The sequence below is a fragment of the Capricornis sumatraensis genome, chromosome 8, assembly GCF_032405125.1.
Source record: "Capricornis sumatraensis isolate serow.1 chromosome 8, serow.2, whole genome shotgun sequence".
Taxonomy (NCBI): domain Eukaryota; kingdom Metazoa; phylum Chordata; class Mammalia; order Artiodactyla; family Bovidae; genus Capricornis; species Capricornis sumatraensis.
In genome coordinates, this window is record NC_091076.1 from 28,051,882 (window position 1) to 28,074,317 (window position 22,436).

The 22,436-nt window shown below is 37.4% G+C and overlaps 1 protein-coding gene across 1 annotated transcript in view; it reads left to right on the forward strand.

The window, feature by feature from the left end:
• The window catches only part of ANO5 (anoctamin 5), a 71,046-nt gene that overhangs the window by 12,748 nt on the left and 35,862 nt on the right, over positions 1–22,436 (forward strand). Inside the window, exons 6-10 of the mRNA XM_068977361.1 lie at positions 6,290–6,403; positions 11,362–11,477; positions 17,478–17,612; positions 18,823–18,928; positions 19,026–19,086. Coding sequence (XP_068833462.1) covers positions 6,290–6,403; positions 11,362–11,477; positions 17,478–17,612; positions 18,823–18,928; positions 19,026–19,086 — 532 coding nt within the window. The remainder of the gene's footprint in view (positions 1–6,289; positions 6,404–11,361; positions 11,478–17,477; positions 17,613–18,822; positions 18,929–19,025; positions 19,087–22,436) is intronic.

Below are 22,436 nucleotides of genomic sequence, written 5' to 3' on the forward strand. Positions count from 1 at the left end.
TTGGTTTTATATATTCAGTGCATATTAGGAGAAATATTGGTCATTCCAAATGCAAATGAAGTGTTTTAATTTCTGTATATATGGTGTTGACTGGAAAAAAAAAAGCACAAGCTAAATTTTGAGAATTATGTTTTATTCAGGGACATTGTCATAGACTATAGCCTCTGAGGAACTGTTGCAAAGAGGTCATGGAGGACCCAGGATAAAACAAACAAACAAACATGTAATGGAGCATTAAAAGATTACTGCTAATCACAAAATGCAGATATCTCAAGTTAATAATTTTAGTGCTTTTCTGGGTATGGGAAGATTGAGGAGTCTGGGGTGTTGAAATTATTCCTTTGATATACCTCTTAACTATGTAGGACCTGTATCCTGCTTTTCTCTCTCCTGAATTCCCCATTGTGGCATGGCTGCAGTAGTTAATGGCTTGTTGGCAGGCAACATTCTTTGTTTATTGAAATGGAAGGCATTATTTTATTTTGTCCACAATAGACAGCATTTGAGAAACATCAGAGCTTTTTCCTTTCATTTAAAACCATTTTCAGTCTTTTTTATAATAATATTTCCTCTCCGGTTGTAGTCCTAGAATCTAAATTTCTCATTAAAAATCTCTCACCATTTCTTTGCCCCTGTTTCTTCTTGTTAAAATAAGAGTATGCCTACCTCATAGGTTACCCTGAGAATTAAATGAGTTAAGGTGTGAATGACTTTGAATAGTTTCTGGAATGCATGAGGGATTTACTAAGTGTGAGATCCTATTATTATTGATCTGACTTTAGAGGAAAAAAATTCAGGTTCTTTGTTACTATGTATCTCTTACTTTGTTACTATGTATCTGTTACCTACTAATGAAATCACCAGGGTTCTAACAATGACAAGAGTCTTCTTCTTGAGATTACTTACTCTTTCCTTGAGGAATGAGAGACTTCATTCCCTTTAGATTCACCACTCCTAAGTGTCTAAGAAGGATTTTGAAATAGTCATTCTTCCAGTCCCTAGATCTGGTTTTTGAACAATTCACTGACAGGAATATTAAACAAAATGTAATACCTAGAATTTACATAAAAATGCAAATCAACAAACTAAAAGTTCTCTCCCTTGTCTTACTTGGATTAAAAAGCACCAGTAGCAGGAACAGCAGATGTAAGAGGCAACATTTAAGGGGATGTTGAGCACATGGCCTGAAATCAGAAGGCCAGATTTCAATTCCCAAGTCTACTTTATAAACAAGGTAATCTGTCTTAAAACAGAGAATGGTAAAGACTAGCGTTATTGGAAAGATCAAATGAAAAAGTGTACATGAAGCCCTCTGTAAACTGTAAATGCTTTAACATATTGCTAGCAATAGGCGATTGAATTTATAGGAATAAGTTAGTAACTTGTTCAGGTATAGAAAGGTCAGTACTCATTTAGCTTTACTTGTTTTTTGTCACGAGTGCTATACATTGGGTTAATTCAGCATTAAAACTCAACAACTTCCCCTCCTTCACAATGGAGCAATATTGTTCTTGCTCTATTCAGGAAGTTATTTGGAAAATTGATGTAGAAAAGACCCTTCCTTCCTATCTGCAACTGGAACACTGTAGTTCATGTATATATATAAACTGTACAGTGTTACAAGAGCATCTTTCATTGGTACAGGATTTCATACTTTTCAAAGCATCTTCATCATGATATCTGAGCCTCACAATGTGTATTTCACAGATGACCCCTCTGTTAGGCTTGGCTGTACTATTTGCCACATAATTTATTCTAAGTTCATCTAATTGAAGTGTTCATAATAATAAAGCTTCTCATATCTCTATATGAAGCAGATAGCTACAACTTGGGACCAGATGCCTAGAATACACTCCCATATAGAGACAAGGAAACAGCGATGCTGCCTTTCTTGATGTTTTCATTTGAAAGAGATGGTTCCTAGAAAACTTAAGAAAAACACTCCTGAGTTAGAGAACTGGCAAAAAGTTTATTTAGCTTTTAAAAGGATTTGCATACATCTCTGAGAGAAGAGAAAAAGAATTTATAATTATAAGTCTCTGAAGGAAATGCTCTAAGATTTAGCACCAGGGAAATGTCTGTTCTTTCGTTCCTACCTCCATCCCTCCATCCTTCTTTACTCTCTCTTTTTTCCTTCCTTTCTGACTTTCTTTCTTACTATTTTGACATATACCAAATGCATGTATCCAAATTTGTATACTTCTCAGTCATATTTGCAAGTATATACTTAAAACAGTGACACTTCAAATGTGCGAAATAGTCTTCAGTTTCCTTAAAATACTATTACTCTTAATAATAGCAAGTATTTAAATCAGTTCAGTTCAGTCGCTCAGCTGTGTCCGACTCTTTGCGACCCCATGTCGCAGTACGCCAGGCCTCCCTGTCCAACACTAACTCCCAGAGTTCACTCAAACTCATGTCCATCAAGTCGGTGATGCCATGCAGCCATCTCATCCTCTGTCGTCCCCTTTTGCTCCTGCCCCCAATCCCTCATAGCATCAGTCTTTTCCAATGAGTCAGCTCTTTGCATGAGGTGGCCAAAGTATTGGAGTTTTAGCTTTACCATCGGTCTTTCCAATGAACACCCAGGACTGATCTCCTTTAGAATGGACTGGGTGGATCTCCTTGCAGTCCAAGGGACTCTCAAGAGTCGTCTCCAACACCACAGTTCAAAAGCATCAATTCTTCAGCACTCAGCTTTCTTCACAGTCCAACTTTCACATCCATACATGACCACAGGAAAAACCATAGCTTTGACTAGATGGACCTTGTTGGCAAAGTAATGTCTCTGCTTTTGAATATGCAATCTAGGTTGGTCATAACTTTTCTTCCAAGAAGTAAGCATCTTTTAATTTCCTGGCTGCAGTCACCATCTGCAGTGATTTTGGAGCCCCCCAAAATAAAGTCTGACACTGTTTCCACTGTTTCCCCATCTATTTCCCATGAAATGATGGGACCAGATGCCATGATCTTAGCCTTCTGAATGGTGAGCTTTAAGCCAACTTTTCCACTCTTCTCTTTCACCTTCATTAAGAGGCTTTTTAGTTCCTCTTCACTTTCTGCCATCAGGGTGGTATCATCTGTATATCTGAGGTTATTGATATTTCTCCCCTCAGTCTTGATTCTAGCTTGTGCTTCTTCCAGCCCAGCATTTCTCATGATGTACTCTGCATAGAAATTAAATAAGCATGGTGACAATATACAGCCTTGACGTACTCCTTTTCCTATTTGGAACCAGTCTGTTGTTCCATGTCCAGTTCTAACTGTTGCTTCCTGACCTGCATACAGGTTTCTCAAGAGGCAGGTCAGGTGGTCTGGTATTTGTATCTCTTTCCAAATTGTCCACAGTTTATCATGATCCACACAGTCAAAGGCTTTGGCATAGTCAATAAAGCAGAAATAGATGTTTTTCTGGAACTCTCTTGCTTTATCGATGATCCAGTGGATCTTGGCAATTTGATCTCTGGTTCTTCTGCCTTTTCTAAACCAGCTTGAACATCTGGAAGTTCATGGTTCACGTATTGCTAAAGCCTGGCTTGAAGAATTTTGAGCATTACTTTACTAACGTGTGAGATAAATGCAATTTCTGGTAGTTTGAGCATTCTTTGGCATTGCTTTTCTTTGGGATTAGAATGAAAACTGACCTTTTCCAGTCCTATGGCCACTGCTGAGTTTTCCAAACTTGCTGGCATGTTGAGTGCAGCACTTTCACAGCATCATCGTTCAGGATTTGAAATAGCTCAACTGGAATTCCATCACCTCCACTAGCTTTGTTTGTAGTGATGCTTTCTAAGGCCCACTTGACTTCACATTCCAGGATGTCTGGCTCTAGGTGAATGATCACACCATCATGATTATCTGGGCTGTGAAGGTCTTTTTTGTAAAATTCTTCTGTGTATTCTTGGCACCTCTTCTTAATATCTTCTGCTTCTGTTAGGTCCTTACCATTTCTGTCCTTTATCAAGCCCATCTTTGCATGAAATGTTCCCTTGATATCTCTAATTTTCTTGAAGAGAAATTTCCCATTCTGTTGTTTTCCTCTATTTCTATGCATTGATCGCTGAGGAAGGCTTTCTTACCTCTCCTTGCTATTCTTTGGAACTCTGCATTCAGATGCTTATATCTTTCCTCTTCTCCTTTGCTTTTCGCCTCTCTTCTTTTCACAGCTATTTGTAAGGCCTCCCCAGACAGCCATTTTGCTTTTTTGCATTTCTTTTCCGTGGGGATGGTCTTGATCCCTGTCTCCTGTACAATGTCACGAATCTCATTCCATAGTTCATCAGGTACTCTATCTATCAGATCTAGTCTGATATTTAAATAGCACTAATATTTAAATAGCACTTACTATATCCTAGACACTGTTTTTTGTACAACATAGTGATTCAATAGTTTTGCTGGTCATGCTCCATTTAATGATAAAATAAAATGGTTATATTCCCTGTGCTCTATAATATATCCATGTATCCTATTCATTTTGCATATAACAGTTTGTATCTCCTCTTATTCTCCATATCTCACCCCTCCCACCATCCTTCTCTTTATTGATGACCACTAGTTTGTTCTCTCTGAATCTGTTTCTGTTTTGTTACATTCATTCATTTTATTTTATTTTTTTTAGATTATAGGTATCATATTCTGCATATTTGTCTCTCTCTGACTTATTTCACTTAGCGTACTACCTTTCAGGTTCATCAGTGTTATAGCGGATGGCAAAATTGAATTCTTTATTGTGACTGAGATCTATGCTTTCAGATCTATGCTTACCCTTATAGTTTTCCCTTTTCTTATTCCTTTAGGATCATAAAGTTTAAACACAGGCCTTCCATAGTCCTCTTATGTTTCATAAATTGTTATCTGAACTATTTATCCTCACCAATCCTGTGAAACAAAGTACTTACCAGGTGAATTAACCAAACTGCAGTTGGACTTCTTTCTTCCCCCAAAGACCCTAAACTTGGCTGTGCCCTTAACCTGAGCCAGTGTTGGCATGTAGACCAGCCCTTCCTTAACACAGAGAAAGACACTTCCCGAACCTGGCTTTCTTCTCCATGTTCCCATCTCTCTCTATTGCAGTAGTCTGCCTCATCCGCTTCCTATAATCCTTTAAAGTCTTTCCTAAGTCTAAATTTGGTTTTATTTGATGATACCATGCTGTATTTATTAACATAGCTTTATCATAAGTCTTAGTATCTGGAAGAATTCCACTTTGTTAGCTCCCCAATATAGAGTTCTTTTCAGTGAATCTTGCCTTGGGAAATAATCCAAAGTATGTAAAATAGCTAATATTTATCACATTTTTTATAAAAGTAAAACTACCTCACATAAAGTATCATTTATTTATCAAGATGTAAGTATTAAACAGCCCTTAAAATGAATAACCAGATTAGATAAAGATTCAAGGATGACAGACCTTGCAATCAGCAATTCCTTAGGTAATGTTTAAAATGTGAGGGAAAGAGAAATAGACCTACACAGTGTGAAAAAGGCCAAAATCAGAAAAGCAGAAATTTTGAAAAGTTTCTGAAAGACAAAAAACAGATGAGATTGAATTGACAAATATACAAGAACACAGCCCAAGGAAAATATAGAGTCTTATAAAGGATAAGACTGATAAAAATATATAAATGATCCCATAGCAGTTATATAGAGAGGAATGATCTTCTTGGGCTAATAGACTCATCATCTCATGTTACTATTAGGAAAAGGCCCTGTATGAAACGTCAGAGTAATGGATTAGGGAGCGTTCAGGACAGCTTGGCCAAGTGTCACTTCTGCTCCCTATTACCCTGACTCAACTGTTAGGAGCAGTGATATTGGACTCCAGCTTAAAGCCCCAATTATACTGTCAATTCTGGTACAAAGAACTCCCAGAGGAGCTTGGGACATGAGAAGAAAAAATAAGTTAGAAGCCATTCTCCCTCTCCCTGAGGGAATAAGGAGCTCTCATACCCAGGAGGTGTGGTACCTATAACTCTACACAACCCCACCTTCTGCATCTTCCCCCAAACAGCAAGGGAAAGATTCCTTCCATTACCAGAGTCTGTATCTGCATTGAGAAAACCTGTGTGTGTGTGTGTGTGTGTGTGTGTGTGTTTAGTCACTCAGTCATGTCTGACTCTTGCAACCCGATGGACTGTAGCCTGCCAGGCTCTTTTGTCTATGGGGATTCTCCAGGCAAGAATACTAGAGTGGGTTGCTATGCCCTTCTCCTGAGAAAAAGTTAAATTGTGGTTTTGAAACATGTGGAAAGCATACATTTCTGAAAGGTATATCTATGCTTACCTCATAGGTTTATTATATTCTCTCACGGTGTCCTTTTGGCATGGAGGATGGGAAGAAAAGGTTTGGCATTGAAAGACTGCTAAATTCTAACACTTACTCATCTGCCTTTCCACTCCATGATGTAAGTATATGCTTGGTTTAGAAATACTGAGCCTGTTTTTGCTTTCCCACAGTCAGAGGCTTACTTGTTGGGAGACAGAATCTTCCATTTGCTTCCTCTTTCATGACAGATTGCTTAATCTCGCTTATGTTGGGGAAAATCCCTTGGATTTCCTAGGTCCAAGCTGAGAACTATGCTGAAACACATAGTTAAAACCTCTCCACATTGAGGTTTCAATGGAAATTTATTAAAACATCTTTACATTTGCACATGAGTTTTTTTAGAACCCATATTGAAAGTGGACATTATATTAATAGTAAAAGAACATTTTAGAACATGGCTTTTGAAAATTTATATTCAGATTCATCAGATCTTTTCTTTTCATACTTATAAACTTTTGAAGTTGTAAAGGACTTAAATTGAATGCGTTCTTGAATTCATTCATCAAATGTACAGTTGGTTTTAGTTACAGTGTAAAAAATTCCATGGACAGAGGAGTCTGGTGGGCTACAGTCCATGGAGTTGCAAAGAGACATGACTGAGCAACAGAGCACGCATCTTTGCAGAGCATTCTGTTAGGTATTATTGGAACACACCATGAATCCAGGCTCACAGGCTAGGAATTTCTGGGAAGTAAAGCATAAATACAAATGCAAAACAAACTAAAAACTTCAGTCCATAAGAAAGATTCAAATAACTGAGATTGTGCAGAAGGATTCCTTGGGCCTGGCAGATCATGTTGAGTTCAACAAAGAAGTGACATTTATATCATGCAACCATTCAACCAAACCTACAGCTTGACTTGTCACCCAAGACAGCCTAGTTTCTGGGGGTATCTGAGAGAAATCTTTCCTTTTGGATATTTAGTGTTTAAATTTCATCACCTGTTATCAGCAGGCATTTTTTGGCTAAATTCATGTGAACTACTTAAGGATCATTTCCTGGAGCTTTGCATTCCTTTGTTCCTGTTTAACTCTTCCACACTTATAAAGGCTTTTTGATGATGATCTCTTTTTGATAAACACATACCTTTAGAATGTAGAAGAATTAGGTATTTCTGTTTAAACAAGTGGCATCTTAATCATTGCCCATGTTTTTGAAAATTATATTGTTAAAATTATTATTATTGTTAAAATTATATTGTTAAAATTATTATGTTTTTGCTCTCATGGTTTCCAAAAGCCCAAAGGCAGCCTCTCTCTTTTTCAGCTATTCTCTGTCAATATTTATTCAAGTGTTAGCTGTTGACTCTAAGTCTGTTCAACATTAGTTAGTTGATTATCTTTTCTATGTTAGCTACAAGGGTATAGAGGAATTGTCCACAATGAGTGGCAATTCTCAATACAAGTATCAATTGAGGTGAATTTAACTTGTTTTAGAGAAACTCCCCGCATACCCCGCACCACACACACATATTTTTTTCCCCTGGGCCCAAGAACTTCTAGGGGATTATGTATTTTAAACAATGCCAAGACATTTGATCAAGTAGAGAGATCTATAGTAGTTTAATGAACACTTTGCAGTGCAGTCTTTGTACGTCTTTCTTCACCAATGGGTTCATTCTTTTTTGTGTGTGTGTGAAGATTTAAAAAAATATTTTCAGTTCCTAGCAAGCAGAAAAATCAGAGTTTCATTGACTTTCATCTTTTTAAAAAATATTATCTATATTTATTTGTGGTTGCACTGGGTCATTCTTGTTGCAAACAGGCTTTCTCTGGTTGTGGCAAGTGGGGGCTACCCTTTGCTACCCTTTGTTGCGGGGTGCAGGCTTGTCATTGTGGTAGCTTCTCTTGTTTCAGAGAGTAGGCTCGAGGTGCCCAGGCTGTAGTAGCTGCAACACATGGGGTAGTTGCGGCAGAGTGTGGGCTCTTGGGCATGCAGGCTTCAGCAGTTGCTGCGCACAGTCTCAGTAGTTGTGGCTTGTGGGCACTATAGCTTGTGGGCTTTAGTAGTTGCGGCACATGGGCTCAGGAGTTATGCCACGTGGGCCTAGTTGCTCCACGACATGTGGAATCTTTGAGGACCATGGATCAAAGGGCTGTCCTCTTCTTTGGCAGGCAGATCCTTATCCACTGTGCCACCAGGAAGTTGCTTTTGTTTTTTTTTTTTTTTCCTCAAAGATTTTGAGGATTGTTTGTTTTCAGGGCATTGATTCTTTTCTAACTATCAAACTGTCTTCAGTAACCAGCAATTTTAATCCATACATCTAGCCTTCTTGTAGAGTCCTCCATGCTCTCTAGAAAATCAGTCTTACTAGGCTGTTGCTAGAGAGAGCTATCACTTACTGTTAATTTTTACCTCTTTTTCTTTATTCTCTCCTCCATACAGATTTAGGTACTAGACTTTTCCCTTATGTGCTTTAAAGAAACTCTTTGTTTTTAAAGATATCCAAATAGGCTACTTTTTTCTTTTTTCTTTGTCATTTCTCAAGATTCAGCAGGACTAGCTACAGGAGACGAAAGTTGGAATCTGGATGATATAAAATTTTATACCTTGTCATGTGAGTTTAATTTTAAATTAGGTGTTTGCTCCATGTTGTCCTCAGCAGTTTGCTTTTCTAGGCAAACAGTTAAGGAAACAACATTGAGCAAATATATATAGATAGTGCTCTGCATCGGTACTCAGCACTCAGTCAGGTCCCATGCTGTGCAACCCCATGGACTGTAGCCCACCAGGCTCCTCTGTCCTTGGAATTTTTCAGGCAAGAATACTAGAGTGGGTTGCCTTTTCCTACTCCAGGAAATCTTCCCAACCCAGGGATCAAGCTTGTATCTCCTGGATTTTCTGCACTGGACGGCAGATTCTTTACCACTGCACCATCTGAGAAGCCCTAGACAGAGCTCTGCTAAAACCTAATTAACTTTATATAAATAAGGCTACTTGGAGCTTACCTGGTGGTTCAGTGGTAAATAACCCACCTGCCAATACAGGAGACATGATTCAATCCCTTGGTGGGGAAGTTCCCCTGGAGAAGGAAATGGCAACCCATTCCAGTATTCTTGCCTGAGAAATCTGAAGGGAAGAAGAGCCAGGTGGGCTACAGTCCATGAGCAACTTAGCAACTAAACAACAATAGTAAGGCTACTTGGTACCTAAAAATGGGGGAGGAACTTATATGTGAAATAATGTTGAGGCTCTGAAGTGCCTTTGACTGTGTGGCTCACAACAAACTGTGGAAAATTCCTAAAGAGATGGGAATACCAGACCACCTTGCCTGCCTCCTGAGAAATCTATATGCAGGTCAAGAAGCAACAGAACCAGGCATGCAGCAACAGACTGTTTCCAAATTGGGAAAGGTATACATCAAGCCTGTATATTGTCACCATTATTTAACTTATATGCAGAGTACATCATGTGCAATGCCAGGCTGGATGAAGCACAAGCTGGAATCAAGATTGCTGGGAGAAATATGAATAATCTCAGATATGCAGATGACACCACTGTTACGGCAGAGAGAGGAGAGAAACTAAAGAGCCTCATGATAAAAGGGAAAGAGGGAAATGAAAAAGCTAGCTAAAACTAAACATTCAGAAAAACTAAGATAATGGCATCTGGTCCCATCACTTCATGGCAAATAGATGGCGAAACAGTAGAAACGGTGACGGATTATTTCCTTGGGCTCCAAAATCACTGCAGATGGTGATTGCAGCCATGAAATTTAAAGATACTTGCTCCTTGAAAGAAAAGCTATGATCAACCTAGACAGCATATTAAAAAGTACAGACATTATTTTGCCAACAAAGGTCTGTCTAGTCAAAGCTATGGTTTTTCCAGTAGTCATGTACGGATGTGGGAGTTGAACCATAAAGAAAGCTGAGAGCTGAAGAATTGATGCTTTTGGACTGTGGTGCTGGAGAAGACTCTTGAGAGTCCCTTGGACTGCAAGGAGATCCAACCAGTCAATCCTAAACTAAATCAGTCCTGAATACTCATTGGAAGGACTGATGACGAAGCTGAAGCTCCAGTATGCTTATGTTCTCCAATATGCTTCAGTATGTTCTTATGCAAAGAATTGACTCATTGGAAAAGACCATGATGCTGGGAAAGACTGAAGGCATGAGGAGAAGGGGAGGGCAGAGGATGAGATGGTTGGATGGCATCAGCAACTCAATGGATATGAGTTTGAGCAAGCTCTGGGAGATGGTGATGGACAGGGAAGCCTGGCTTGCTGCAGTCCATGGATTCCCAAAGAGTCTGGTATAACTTAGCGACTAAACTGAACTGAACTGAAGTGCTAAAAGTCTGTTTTATATATTTTAATTAAATTTTTTGGATTAAGTTTTTTGGGGAAATGAGTATCAGTGATAGCCAGTGACTTTGGATCATTCACTAACTTTGCTTGAGGTTGTTTTTTCATCAATAAAATTAAAAAGTCAGCGTGTTTTCAAAGTCCCAGCCAGTTATAGTTGTAGGAATCCCTAAGCTATGACTGTTGGAACTTGAGTAGGAATGAAAGGAGCATTCCACATCAAAGGAGCAGCTTGAGTTAAACCAGCCCTAGGCTTCCACTTGTGGTTTTAGATAACCTGGTGTGAGAATTTAATAAATAAAGCACTGTTATTTTCATTTGTTACAGAGTGTAGCAAATATACTACACTCTATAATACACTAAAGTGAAAGTGAAAGTCGCTCAGTCATGTCCAATTCTTTGCGATCCCATGGACTATACCCTCCATGGAATTCTCCAGGCCAGAATACTGGAGTGGGTAGCCATTCCCTTCTCCAGGGGATCTTCCCAACCCAGGGATTGAACCCAGGTCTCCCACATTGGAGGCAGATTCTTTCCCAGCTGAACTATCAGGGGAGCCTGTAATGTACTAAATGATACAGTAATTTACATAGATGGCATATGAAAATCCAAATTGAAAAATGAAAAAGAACATTTGCCTCATTCACTCGCCTTCTTATGAAAGCAGTGCTCCTTCATTATCCTTTGTCTTTTGTTTTGCTGTTCAGTAATTTCTTCTTGCCTCCTGTAGGGTCAATATTGGAAGGCATCAGAACCTCCTAATCCTGTCAATCAAAGGAACATACTCTACCAGAACTGGGCTCGGTTTTCCTATTTTTACAAGGAGCAGCCTTTTAATTTGATTAGGTAAGTTTCTTACACAAATTCAAACTGATTAAAACTTGATGATGTCCTTTTTATTCACGATGGCATCACATTCCATTCTTTTTACTATTCTCACCCACTGTATTTCCCATCTGCCCAGTTTTGTATCTAAACTATCATTTAGTCATTCATTTGTGAGAAAAACACTGTTGTGAGAATAGTCTTAACCACTATGCAGAGATAGCTCGATGGTTCAGAGGTTAGGCCTTAGTTTTTAGGTAGATTAGGTTCAAATCCAAGTTCTTTCTCTTAGAAACATATAAACAAGTTCAAGTTATTTAACCTCTAGGAGACTCACCTGTAAAATAGAAATAACAATAGTATTTTCCCTTTGGGGTTATTTGATAATTAAATGATATATGTATGTTTTTTAGAATGGGGTTAGCACTTAGTGTTTAATATATTTTTTTGTTCATTTGTTTTTCTGTGGGTCCAGGAATTTAGAAGATAACAGAAAAGCTGTATATAGTTTGTATATATCGATCTCAGCTGTGAAGGCAGTTCTGTTATTTCAATTCTTAGTTTCATTCGCTTTGCAAGAAGACTCTGGTTGCAGGGTCTTGCTTTGCACCATAACAATGCTACATACATACAGGGGGTCAGGAGACTCCTGCTATGGTTTCAGTAAAGAACCAATCAGATGACAGAACCCCTGGTTATGGTATTTTTACTCAGTGATTTGTTTTAACTGCTCTGCTTGCACAGCATCACAGCCTCTTTTTCATAAGACTGATTTGGATGTGTATATGCAAGTCAACTGAAATGTTATTCCAATAGTTTCATTAAAGGCAAATAAGAGGGGAAAATTTTAAGAATAAATAAAAGACAGCTAGCGTATAAAAAATGGTTTCTATAAATCATTATATGAACTCTTCATTGGATGGATATTTTAGTTGTCCTGATTAGTAGTCATTTAATTTTTTAAGTTATAAAAGTAGGACATGTGTCTGAAAAAATTCTAAGCAATAAAGATGTGTGCAAAGTTTTAAGTGAAATTCCACCTCCCTTAAACTCCACCAAAGTAACTGTGCTTGATTTGGTGATAGCCATTCAGCTTTATTTTTATGTGCATGTAAAACAACATACATACACAAACTTTTTTTTCCTGAAACATGGGAATCTTTACTTACTTTTTTGCTAAGATTTTATCACTGAATAATGTATTGTTCATATACTTCCCTGTGAATGCACCCAGATCTATCTTCTGCTTTTTAACAGAACACGGAGTACCATATTAAAAATTTTGCATAACTCTTTTATCTATTTTTCTTTTGAGAAAGATTAGGCTGTTTCAAATTTTCGCTATTACAGTCAGTGTTGTTAAGAACATTTGCAGACATTGTTTTCAGAGAATGTTTTCATAGTATACTTCCAAATAAGCAAGGTTGTCAGAATGAGGCTTACATATTTTACATTGTTGAAAATATATTGAGAGTACTTAGCTGTCTACAGATATTTCTGCTATAAATATTCCCCAAAGGTGTATACTTATAACCTTTGATATAGACAAACACATTACATCTAAGATCAGTACCTTGTTGGCACTTTCTGATTTTCTTTTAGAACAAAGTGGAAGCTCAGATATTTCATCAGATAGCAGTACCTAACTTAAAAATAACTTTTAAAAGTTTTTCATCATATTATAGCTTTTCATTTATAGCAAATTGTACTGCTTTTCCATTTCAATAATGAGATAATCTTTAAAATAAAGTTTAAATTTTAACAAAATTTTTGTAAAGAATTAATGAGTAGGTGTGAAGTGTTTAACCAAGTAAATCAAAAAGACAGGAAAGAAAACACCATGGTATCACAGAGAAAGGAATTGCAGAAAGCAGTTATTATCCTTAAGGTTGCTCTCAGTGATTATGTAGGACAGTATCCTTACTCTTACTAATAGACAATGAAGTATTTAAGGTAAAGGACCATCAAGTACGCATTCAAACTACTTATTTGTAAATAATTCAAATATATATATACAGCCACCCACTCTAGTATTCTTAGGCTTCCCTGGTGACCCAGACGGTAAAGAATCCACCTGCAATGCGGAAAACCTGGGTTTGATCCCTGGGTCGGGAAGATTCCCTGGAGTAGGGCATGGCAACCCACTCCCGTATTGTTGCCTGGAGAATCCCCATGGACAGTGTGTATACACACACACACACACACGCACGCACGCACACACACGTGTGCGTTAGTTACTTAGTTGTGTCCGACTCTTTGTGACCCCATGGACTGTAGCCTGCCAGGCTCCTCTGTCCATGGCATTCTCCAGGCAAGAATACTAGAGTGAATTGCCATTTTCTTTCCCAGGGGATCTTCCGGACCCAGGGATCAAACCCTGGTCTCCTGCCTTGCAGGAAGATTCTTTACCATCTGAGCTATAGGGAAGTTCATAGACACGTATATATGGGGTAATATATGAAGTGAGGTAAAATGCAGTGGAACAATATTTTATTTATAATGAAAGAATTAAAGGGTACATAGGTATTATTTGAATTATTCTTGCAACTTTACCTCTATATTTGAAATTATTTCCAAAAAAATATTTAATAAAAGGAGAGTCCTGAAATAGATCCATATATGTATAGATAGATAGATTTCCAATAAAAGTGCCTGTTGTTCATTGGCGGAAGCATAGTCCTTTCAAAATATGATAGTAAAACAAGTGGCTATCTACATGAAAAGCATGAATCTTGATTCTTTCCTGTATAAAAATTTAAACTAACTTGAAATAGATAAGATAACTAATTATAAGGACTACAACTACAAAACTTCTAGAACATATTGGAGAAAACTGGTCTGGAGTTAGGCATGGACTTTTGAGATAAAATGCAAAAAGCACAGTTTTAAAGACATAAATTTAATTTCAAAAATTAAAATGTATGCTCTTTAAAAAACACTATTACAGAAATAAAGAGCAAACCAGAGGCTGGAGAAAATGCTTGCACAACACACATATCAGTAAAGGACTTTTATCCAAAATATTTAAGGAACTTTTATGACTCAATGATAAGAATAAAATGGAAAAAAAAAGATTATAAAAGATTTGTCAGCAAAGAAATATGTTTATGGATTGCCAGTAAGTATGTCCAAAGATGTTGTTGCTGTTCAGTCGCTAAGTTGTGACTCTCTGCAACCCCATGACTGCAGTAGTCCAGGCTTCTCTGTCCTCGACAATCTCCTGCAGTTTGCTCCAGTTCATGTCCATTGAGTCGGTCAAACTATCTCACCATCTCATCCTCTGCTGCCCCCTTCTCCTTTTGCCTTCAGTTTTCCCCAGTATCAGGGTCTTTTCCAATGAGTCGGCTCTTTGCATCAGGTGGCCAAAGTATTGGTGCTTCAGCAACCGTCCTTCCAGTGAATACTCAGGGTTGATTTCCTTTAGATTGGCTGGTTTGATCTCCTTGCACTCCAAGGAACTCTCCAGAGTTGTACACTATCTTTATTCACTAAGGGTATAACAATTAAAATGCCATTGACCACTGCACACCCACTAGAATAGCTAACATTGAAAAGATTGGCATCAATAAGGGCTGTTAGGGATGTGGGACAACTTGAAATCTCAAAGGTTGGTGATGGTGATACAAAATGGTATAGCAACTTTGAAACAACAATTTTGACAGTTTCTTATAGAGTTAAATATGCACTTTCTATTCAAAGGATAGATCTACTTGTCCCCAAAATATTAATATTATTAAAACATTTATCATTGCCACCTGTATCACACATGCTCAGTCACTCAGTGGTGTCTGACTCCTTGCAACCCCATGGGCTGTAGCCTACCAGGCTCCTCTGTCCGTGGCATTCTCCAGGCAAAAATACTGGAGCAGGTTGTCATTTATTCCTCCAGGGGATCTTCCCAACCCAGGGATCGACCCTGTGTCTCCGGCATCTCCTGCACTGGCAGGCAGGTTCTTTATCACTGTGCCACCTGGGAAATCCTTTATCATGTGCTAGATTTCTGTATGTACTCTAGCTGATTTCTGGAAGTTCTGTCTATTTAGTTGATCTTGCTAACTATCCATGCACCAGTAGCAGGCTGTTTTTTTTTTTTTAATTTAATTTTTATTTTATATTATGGTTGATTTGCTATATGTTGGTTAGTTTCAAGTGTATAGTGAAGTGATTTGAAGGCTGTTTTAATTGTAGTGGCTTAGCTCTAGTGCATTTTAATATCTAGTTGGGCTAATAAGTCATCATAGTCACTGTTTCTTTGTACATTCTACAAGTTTATTCTTTCATATAAACTTGAATCTCAACTTGTCTGTCTTGTTACTAAAAAAGGTGGTTGAAAATTGCATTAAGTTTATAAATTAACTTAGGTAGGCTGGTAGTCTCATCTTGAGACATTCTAGTCAAGGAAAAGTTATGTCAAGGGAAAGATGTGTCTTTGTTTAAGCCTACTTTGGGTTTTTCCAAGGGTGTTGTAGAGTTATAAAACCTTCTTAAGTTTAATCCTCAGTACTTAATATTTTTGTTGCTGTTATAAATTATATATTATATATATTCAAACTGTATAATCAGTAATTTTAAGGTAAAACATCAATCTTACTGCTATGCACCTAACCAGGAAATTACTAGGGAACTCATAAACTGATATTCAGATATTTTTATTCTTTTTATTTTGATATTATGCAGTATCATAATAATTGCTATATTCTTCAGCAAAAAAGAAGGGAGAAAAAGCAAGTTTACTCATCTTCTGTGAGTGAACCTAAGGAAGTTGTAAGTAAATTAACAAGGGAATATAATGGAATCATAGTTTAATTTCAGGTTTATAGTAATTTGAAAAGCAGAACAAGGAAAAATAACCATGTAAAAATGTTTATTATCACTGAGAAGAATAGAAGATGGTACAAGCAGAAAGATCCCTCTTTTGTTAGAAAAGATTAGAAATTTTGAAAACTGAAGGATGGGAGGTTCAATAAAATTAATATTGAGTGAGAAAAATACTTAAAAACCTTCTCATTGGGAAATTAAGTTTATGGTAAGTTTGTATTATGTAAAAGTTAAACCCTTTATGTTTAGATTTGTGTGTTTTTGAGTGTGGAAATTACAAGTTAATCATAAGTGGTATAATAGATTTATGTATACCATGCTATTAGTGTCCAAGAAGAATCATATCTCTCTGACTAGGAAGCTGTGGAAAGATTTCACATGTTTGGTGAGCTGAACTCTTTATGAATAAGGGAGAAGATTAACCTGTTTTGTGTTTTTTTAATTTTTTTTAAAGAAATCTAGTTTTCTGAGGCAGAAAAAACCTGTTCTCTGGGTCTTTGAGGGTTTCCTTAAGGGAAGAGTTAGTTTAAAAAACAACAGCAGAAAAAAGATAACAACTTGATTATAAAATTTGAACATTTGTGCTAACTAATGCTGTCATTTTTTATCTTGTAAAGCAAGAGCTGAGCCCATATATTCTTTGGAATTTTATTGCACACTCATTTTTTATTCCTTGGTTTGTACCCTATCTTACTGTTCTGTATGATCCATCAGAGGTCCAGATTTAGAGGAAGATAAAAGATCATACGTAAAACTACCCTTGTCCATTGTGATCCGAGTACTTTCTTCAATCTTAGAGATAAAGCAGAAATCTTGGCACATATTGTGAATGTGATTTTGATTTGTTAATTGCTAGAAGCATGTTCTGTACTTTATTTCAGACCATTTGAACTCTCTTTAAAACTTCAAAGTTTTGCAAATTACCTGATTGTTTAAAAATAAATCTTAACTTCCACTCAGTTGGCTTCTTATTTATATGTGTTGTCTCTTTCAATCCTTACACCAAGTCTATAGATAAGCATCATCCTGCATTTTATGATGTGGAAACTAAAGTTTAGAACATTGAATAACTTTATCAAAATTACAGGGCTAGAAGGCAATGAGGCCAAAGCTAGAATACAAGGGTGTCTGAATGGAAAACCAAGACTCTCTGAAGTGCATTATTCTTGCAGCCTCTGATTTTATTTTTACCTTCTTTCACAGGGATTATTATGGAGAAAAAATTGGCATCTATTTTGTCTTTCTCGGATTTTACACAGAAATGCTATTTTTTGCAGCTGTGATTGGCTTAGCTTGTTTTATTTATGGTTTATTAACGATTCCTAAGACCTCAAGCAGGTAAGTGCAACTGAGCTGCCCAAACAGAATCTTATGCTAACCAAAATTGTATTTTTCTGGAATTTGTGTCAGAATGTTTTTTATTACAGCAGATAATTGATATTTCTGAAAAAGACCCAAATGCAACAGTTAGCTCTCACTTGATACTTTATGGAAAGTCTGTTTAAGAATGGGCTCTAAAGATTCTGTTCCTTAAGCATGATTCGATCTACAAAAATTGCTGCTATATTGCCCCAGTCCCATATGTGAAAAATTGTATAAAGATGCTTCAATAAGAATAGCTTTGGATTTTCACTCAAACACACTTTTTTTTTTTGCTTGGAATGTTTTATTTATCTATTTATTTATTTTAATTAATGTTTATTGCAGTGTAGTTACTTTGCAATATTGTGCTAGCTTCTGCTGCATTGCAAAATGAATCAGCCATAAGTATATTTACAAATACCCCCTCCCTTTTGGGTTTCCCTTCTATTTAGGATACCACAGTGTGTTAAGTAGAGTTCCTTGTGCTATATAGTATGTTCCTATCTGTTGTCTATTTTATACATAGTATCAATAGTGTGTATGAGTCGTTCCAACCTCCCAGTTCCTCCCACCCCACCCCTTCTCAGGGCTTCTCCAGTAGCACAGCGGTAAAGAATCCGCCTGCAATGCAGGAGCCGTAGGAGAAGCGGGTTTGATTCCTGGGTTGGGAAGATGCCCTGGAGGAAGGCATGGCAGCCCACTCCAGTATTCTTGCCTGGAGAATCCCCATGGACAGAGGAGCCTGGCGGGCTAAAGTCCATGGGGTCGCATAGAGTTGGATGCAACTCAGGCGACTTAGCACACCTGCATGCCCCTTTCCCCCTTGAGAACAAATGTGTGGATATCAAACACATCTTTTAAAATAGCATTGCTCTTGGGAATTCCCTGGCAGTCCAGTGGTTAGGACTGTGTACTACCACTATACAAGACATTGTCTCTGTCCCTGGTTGAGGAACTAAGGTTCTTTATGCCATGAGGCATGGAGAAGGAAATGGCAACCCACTCCAGTATTCTTCCCTGGGAAATCCCATGGACAGAGGAACCTGGCAGTCTACAGTCCATGAGGTTGCAAATGAGTTGGACACTTAGCAACTAAGCAACAAATGCCACAAGATGTGGCCAAAACAAAACTCAAAAAAAAAAAAAAAAAAAAAACACCCAAGCAACTTTTCTCTTCCTTCTGCAGCATTCAGATCTGTGACCCTAATATTGGGGGTCAGATTATCATGTGCCCACTCTGTGATGAACTGTGTGACTATTGGAGGCTAAATTCAACCTGTTTGGCTTCTAAGGTATGTATGTATTGTGTTATGCTTGAAGACTTGCAGTTTACTTACTTTTGTATTGCATTTGATACTAAGTAGTCTTTCTGATATTGTTGTTTTGCAGATCTCCCATTTATTTGACAATGAGTCAACAGTGTTCTTTGCCATTTTCATGGGAATTTGGGGTAAGTAAATTGGCAACCCACTGTAGTGCTCTTGCCTGGAGAATCCCGTGGACGGAGGAGCCTGGTGGGCTGCAGTCCATGGGGTCGTGAAGAGTCGGACACGAATGAGCTACTTCACTTTCACTTTTCACTTTCATGCATTGAAGAAGGAAATGGCAACCCACTCCAGTGTTCTGGCCTGGAGAATCCCAGGGATGGCGGAGCCTGGTGGGCTGTCGTGTGTGGGGTCGCACAGAGTCGGACACGACTGATGCGACTTAGCAGCAGCAGCAGCAATAGTTACATAAAAAGAGCTTTTTCTGTGTTGTGAGTTATATGGCTATTCATATAACATACATAATTGGCATACCTTATAAACCAAAAGTAATTTTACATCTTTATGTCTCTGCAAGCATCACTACCTTAACGGAGTCTACATCCATGCTTGTTAGTCCTTGGTCCAGAAAGGTCCCTATTAATCATCTACTCATTTCTCTGAAAAACACTTTAATTTTTGAAACTTCATATTTATTCAGATCACATTCTCTCTTAGCACTGTGTAAAAATAAGCTCAATAATTGCTTAATTCAGGAGAATAAATGTTAAGTATTTGGTGGCTGGAGGATATTGAGTCATAGACACACACTTGAACAAGACTCAGAAATTTCTGAGGGCTCATGTATCAACATTTGAATTTAAGTTCCCTGTGTCAAATTCAACTTGGTTAAAAGCTCCCGTATGAAGTGGAATTCCCCTTGATTTTGGAAATGTCCCAGCATCTCTTCTCTTTTGTATCCCATGGGAAGTAGAAGTGTCATGAAGTTTCTCCCATTGTCAGGGAGGAAAGTATTTTCTGTAAAAGTAACTTGTCAAGAAGAGGCCTAAAGACTTCTAAGACATGTCTCAAAATGTGGGGGACTCTGGGAAAAGGTAGACTTTTTTCTCCCCAATTTAATGAACAGTCTTTAACAAAGCACAAGTATGTGAAAAAAATTGGCCAAAGGAGCAGGGTAACTTGATTCAGTCAAAAGGACGCCTAAATTTGTGAGGGCGTGTGTGTCTCAGAGGGGGTTATGGGTTTCTGTCACCTCTGCTTGACTGCTTGTCTGAAGAGAAAAGCCCAGATTCAAAGAGAAAATGGGACAGTGAGGTCTCACCCACAATTTTCCAACCTCCTCTGGTTAAGTTAGCGTATGGACATTTCTTCATCATGTGCCAGACAGATCCTGCCTCTGTCATTTATTGGAATCAAATGGATGACAGGTATGTATACAAATTACAGCAGATGTAATAATTTTCAATTCTTTCCATTGAGAGAGCTTGTACACCAGCACTAACCTTACACATCATAACAAACAGACGAGCAACCATCCATGGAACACCCAGCAGCGGCAGTGAATGGGGGTGAAGGTGTCTTCATGAGAGTGATTTTGTTTTCTCTGGATATGTGCCTAACAGTGGAATTGCTTTATCACATTATAGTTACATTTCTAATAAGTCACCTTCATACTGTTTTCCATAATGGCTCTATGCCAATTTATGTTCCTACACAGTGGTTCCCTTTTCTTCAGTTTCGTCCTGCAAACAAATATCCAATTGCCCCAAAACCATTTATAGAAGAAACTATTCTTTCCTCACTGAATATTCTTGGACCCTATGTCAAATATTAATTGACCATAATACATGGGATTATTTTTGAGCTCTTGATTGTGTTCTCTAGGTCTGTGTGTTTCTTTTTATGACATGCCAATTGTACCATACTATTTTGATTACTATAGCTTTGTAATATTGAGATCAGGAATATGATGCCTAGTGCTTTGTTCTTCTTTCTCAAGATTACTTTGTCCATTTGAAGTCTCTTGTGGCCCTATACAAATTTTAGCATTGTTTTCTCTATTTCTGTGAAAAATAGCATTGGAATTTTGGTAGTAATTGCATTAAATCTGGAGATCACTTGGGCAGTATGGACATTTTTATATTAATTCCTCTAATCTATGAGCATGGACTATCTTTCCATTTGTTTCTATCTTCAATTTCTTTCATCAGTGTCTTATATTATATAGTGTACATATCGTTCACTTCGTTGGTTACATTTTTCCCTGGGTATTTTGTTCTTTTTGATGTTATTATAAATGGGAATGTTTTCTTAATTCCTCTTTCTGATAGTAGTGTATAGAAACACAACTGTTTTTAATATATTTATTTTTATCCTGGAACTTGGCTAAATTTATTTATCCTAACAATTTTTTGATGGAGACTCTAGGATTTTTTTGTAACTTAATGTTATATGAAAATAGAGACAGTTTTACTTCTTTCCTTTTTTCTTTCTAATTTACATGTCTTTTTTTTTTTTTTTTCTTGAGTAATTGCTCTGGCTAGACTTCCAGTGCCCAGTTGAATAGAAATGGCACGGATGGGAATTTTTGTCTTATCCTTGATGATAAAGAAAAAGTTTTCAGCTTTTCACCATTGACTATGATGGTAACTGTGGACCTGTCATGTATAACCTTATATTGAAATACATTGTATTTATACCCATATTTTTGAGAGTTTTTATCATAATGGATGTTGAATTCTGTTAAATGCTGTTTCTGCATTTGTTGAGATGGGTTTTTTAAAAAAAATCATTTATTTTGTTGATATACCATGTTGATTGATTTATGGTTATTGAATTATCCTTATATCCCTGGAATAAATCTCATTTGATCATGGTGTATGATTCTTCTAATATATTGCTGAATTTGATTTGTTACTGTTTTGTTAAGGTTCTTTGTATCTACATTCATCAAGTGTAATTTTCTTTAATTGTATTGTCTTTGTTTGACTTTGGTGTAAGGGTAATGATGCCTCATAAAATGACTTTGGAAGGTTTCTTTCCCTTTCTAGGTTCTGGAAGAATTTGAGAAGGATTATTTCTTCTTTACCTATATTATAGAATTCACCATTAAAGCTTTGAGGCCTGGACCTTCATTTGTGGGGAAGTTTTTGATATCCTTAATATTTTCTATTTGTTCTTGATTTGGTTTCAATAGGTTGTATGTTTCTAGGACTTTATCCATTTCTTCTAGGATATCCACTTTGTTGCCGTATAATTGTTCATAGTAGCCTGTTACGATCCTTAGTATTTCTGTCATGTCAGGTGCATCAGTTCAGTTCAGTCGCTCAGTCTTGTCTGACTCTTCGAGACCCCATGAACTGCAGCACGCCAGGGCTCCCTGTCTGTCACCAATTCCCGGAGCGTGCTCAAACTCATGTTCATCAAGTCGGTGATGCATCACCGACTACATCAGGTGCATGTCTCCTATTTAACTTCTAATTTTATTTATTTAAACCTTATCTTTTCTCTTGGTAATTATGGCTAAAGGTTTTTT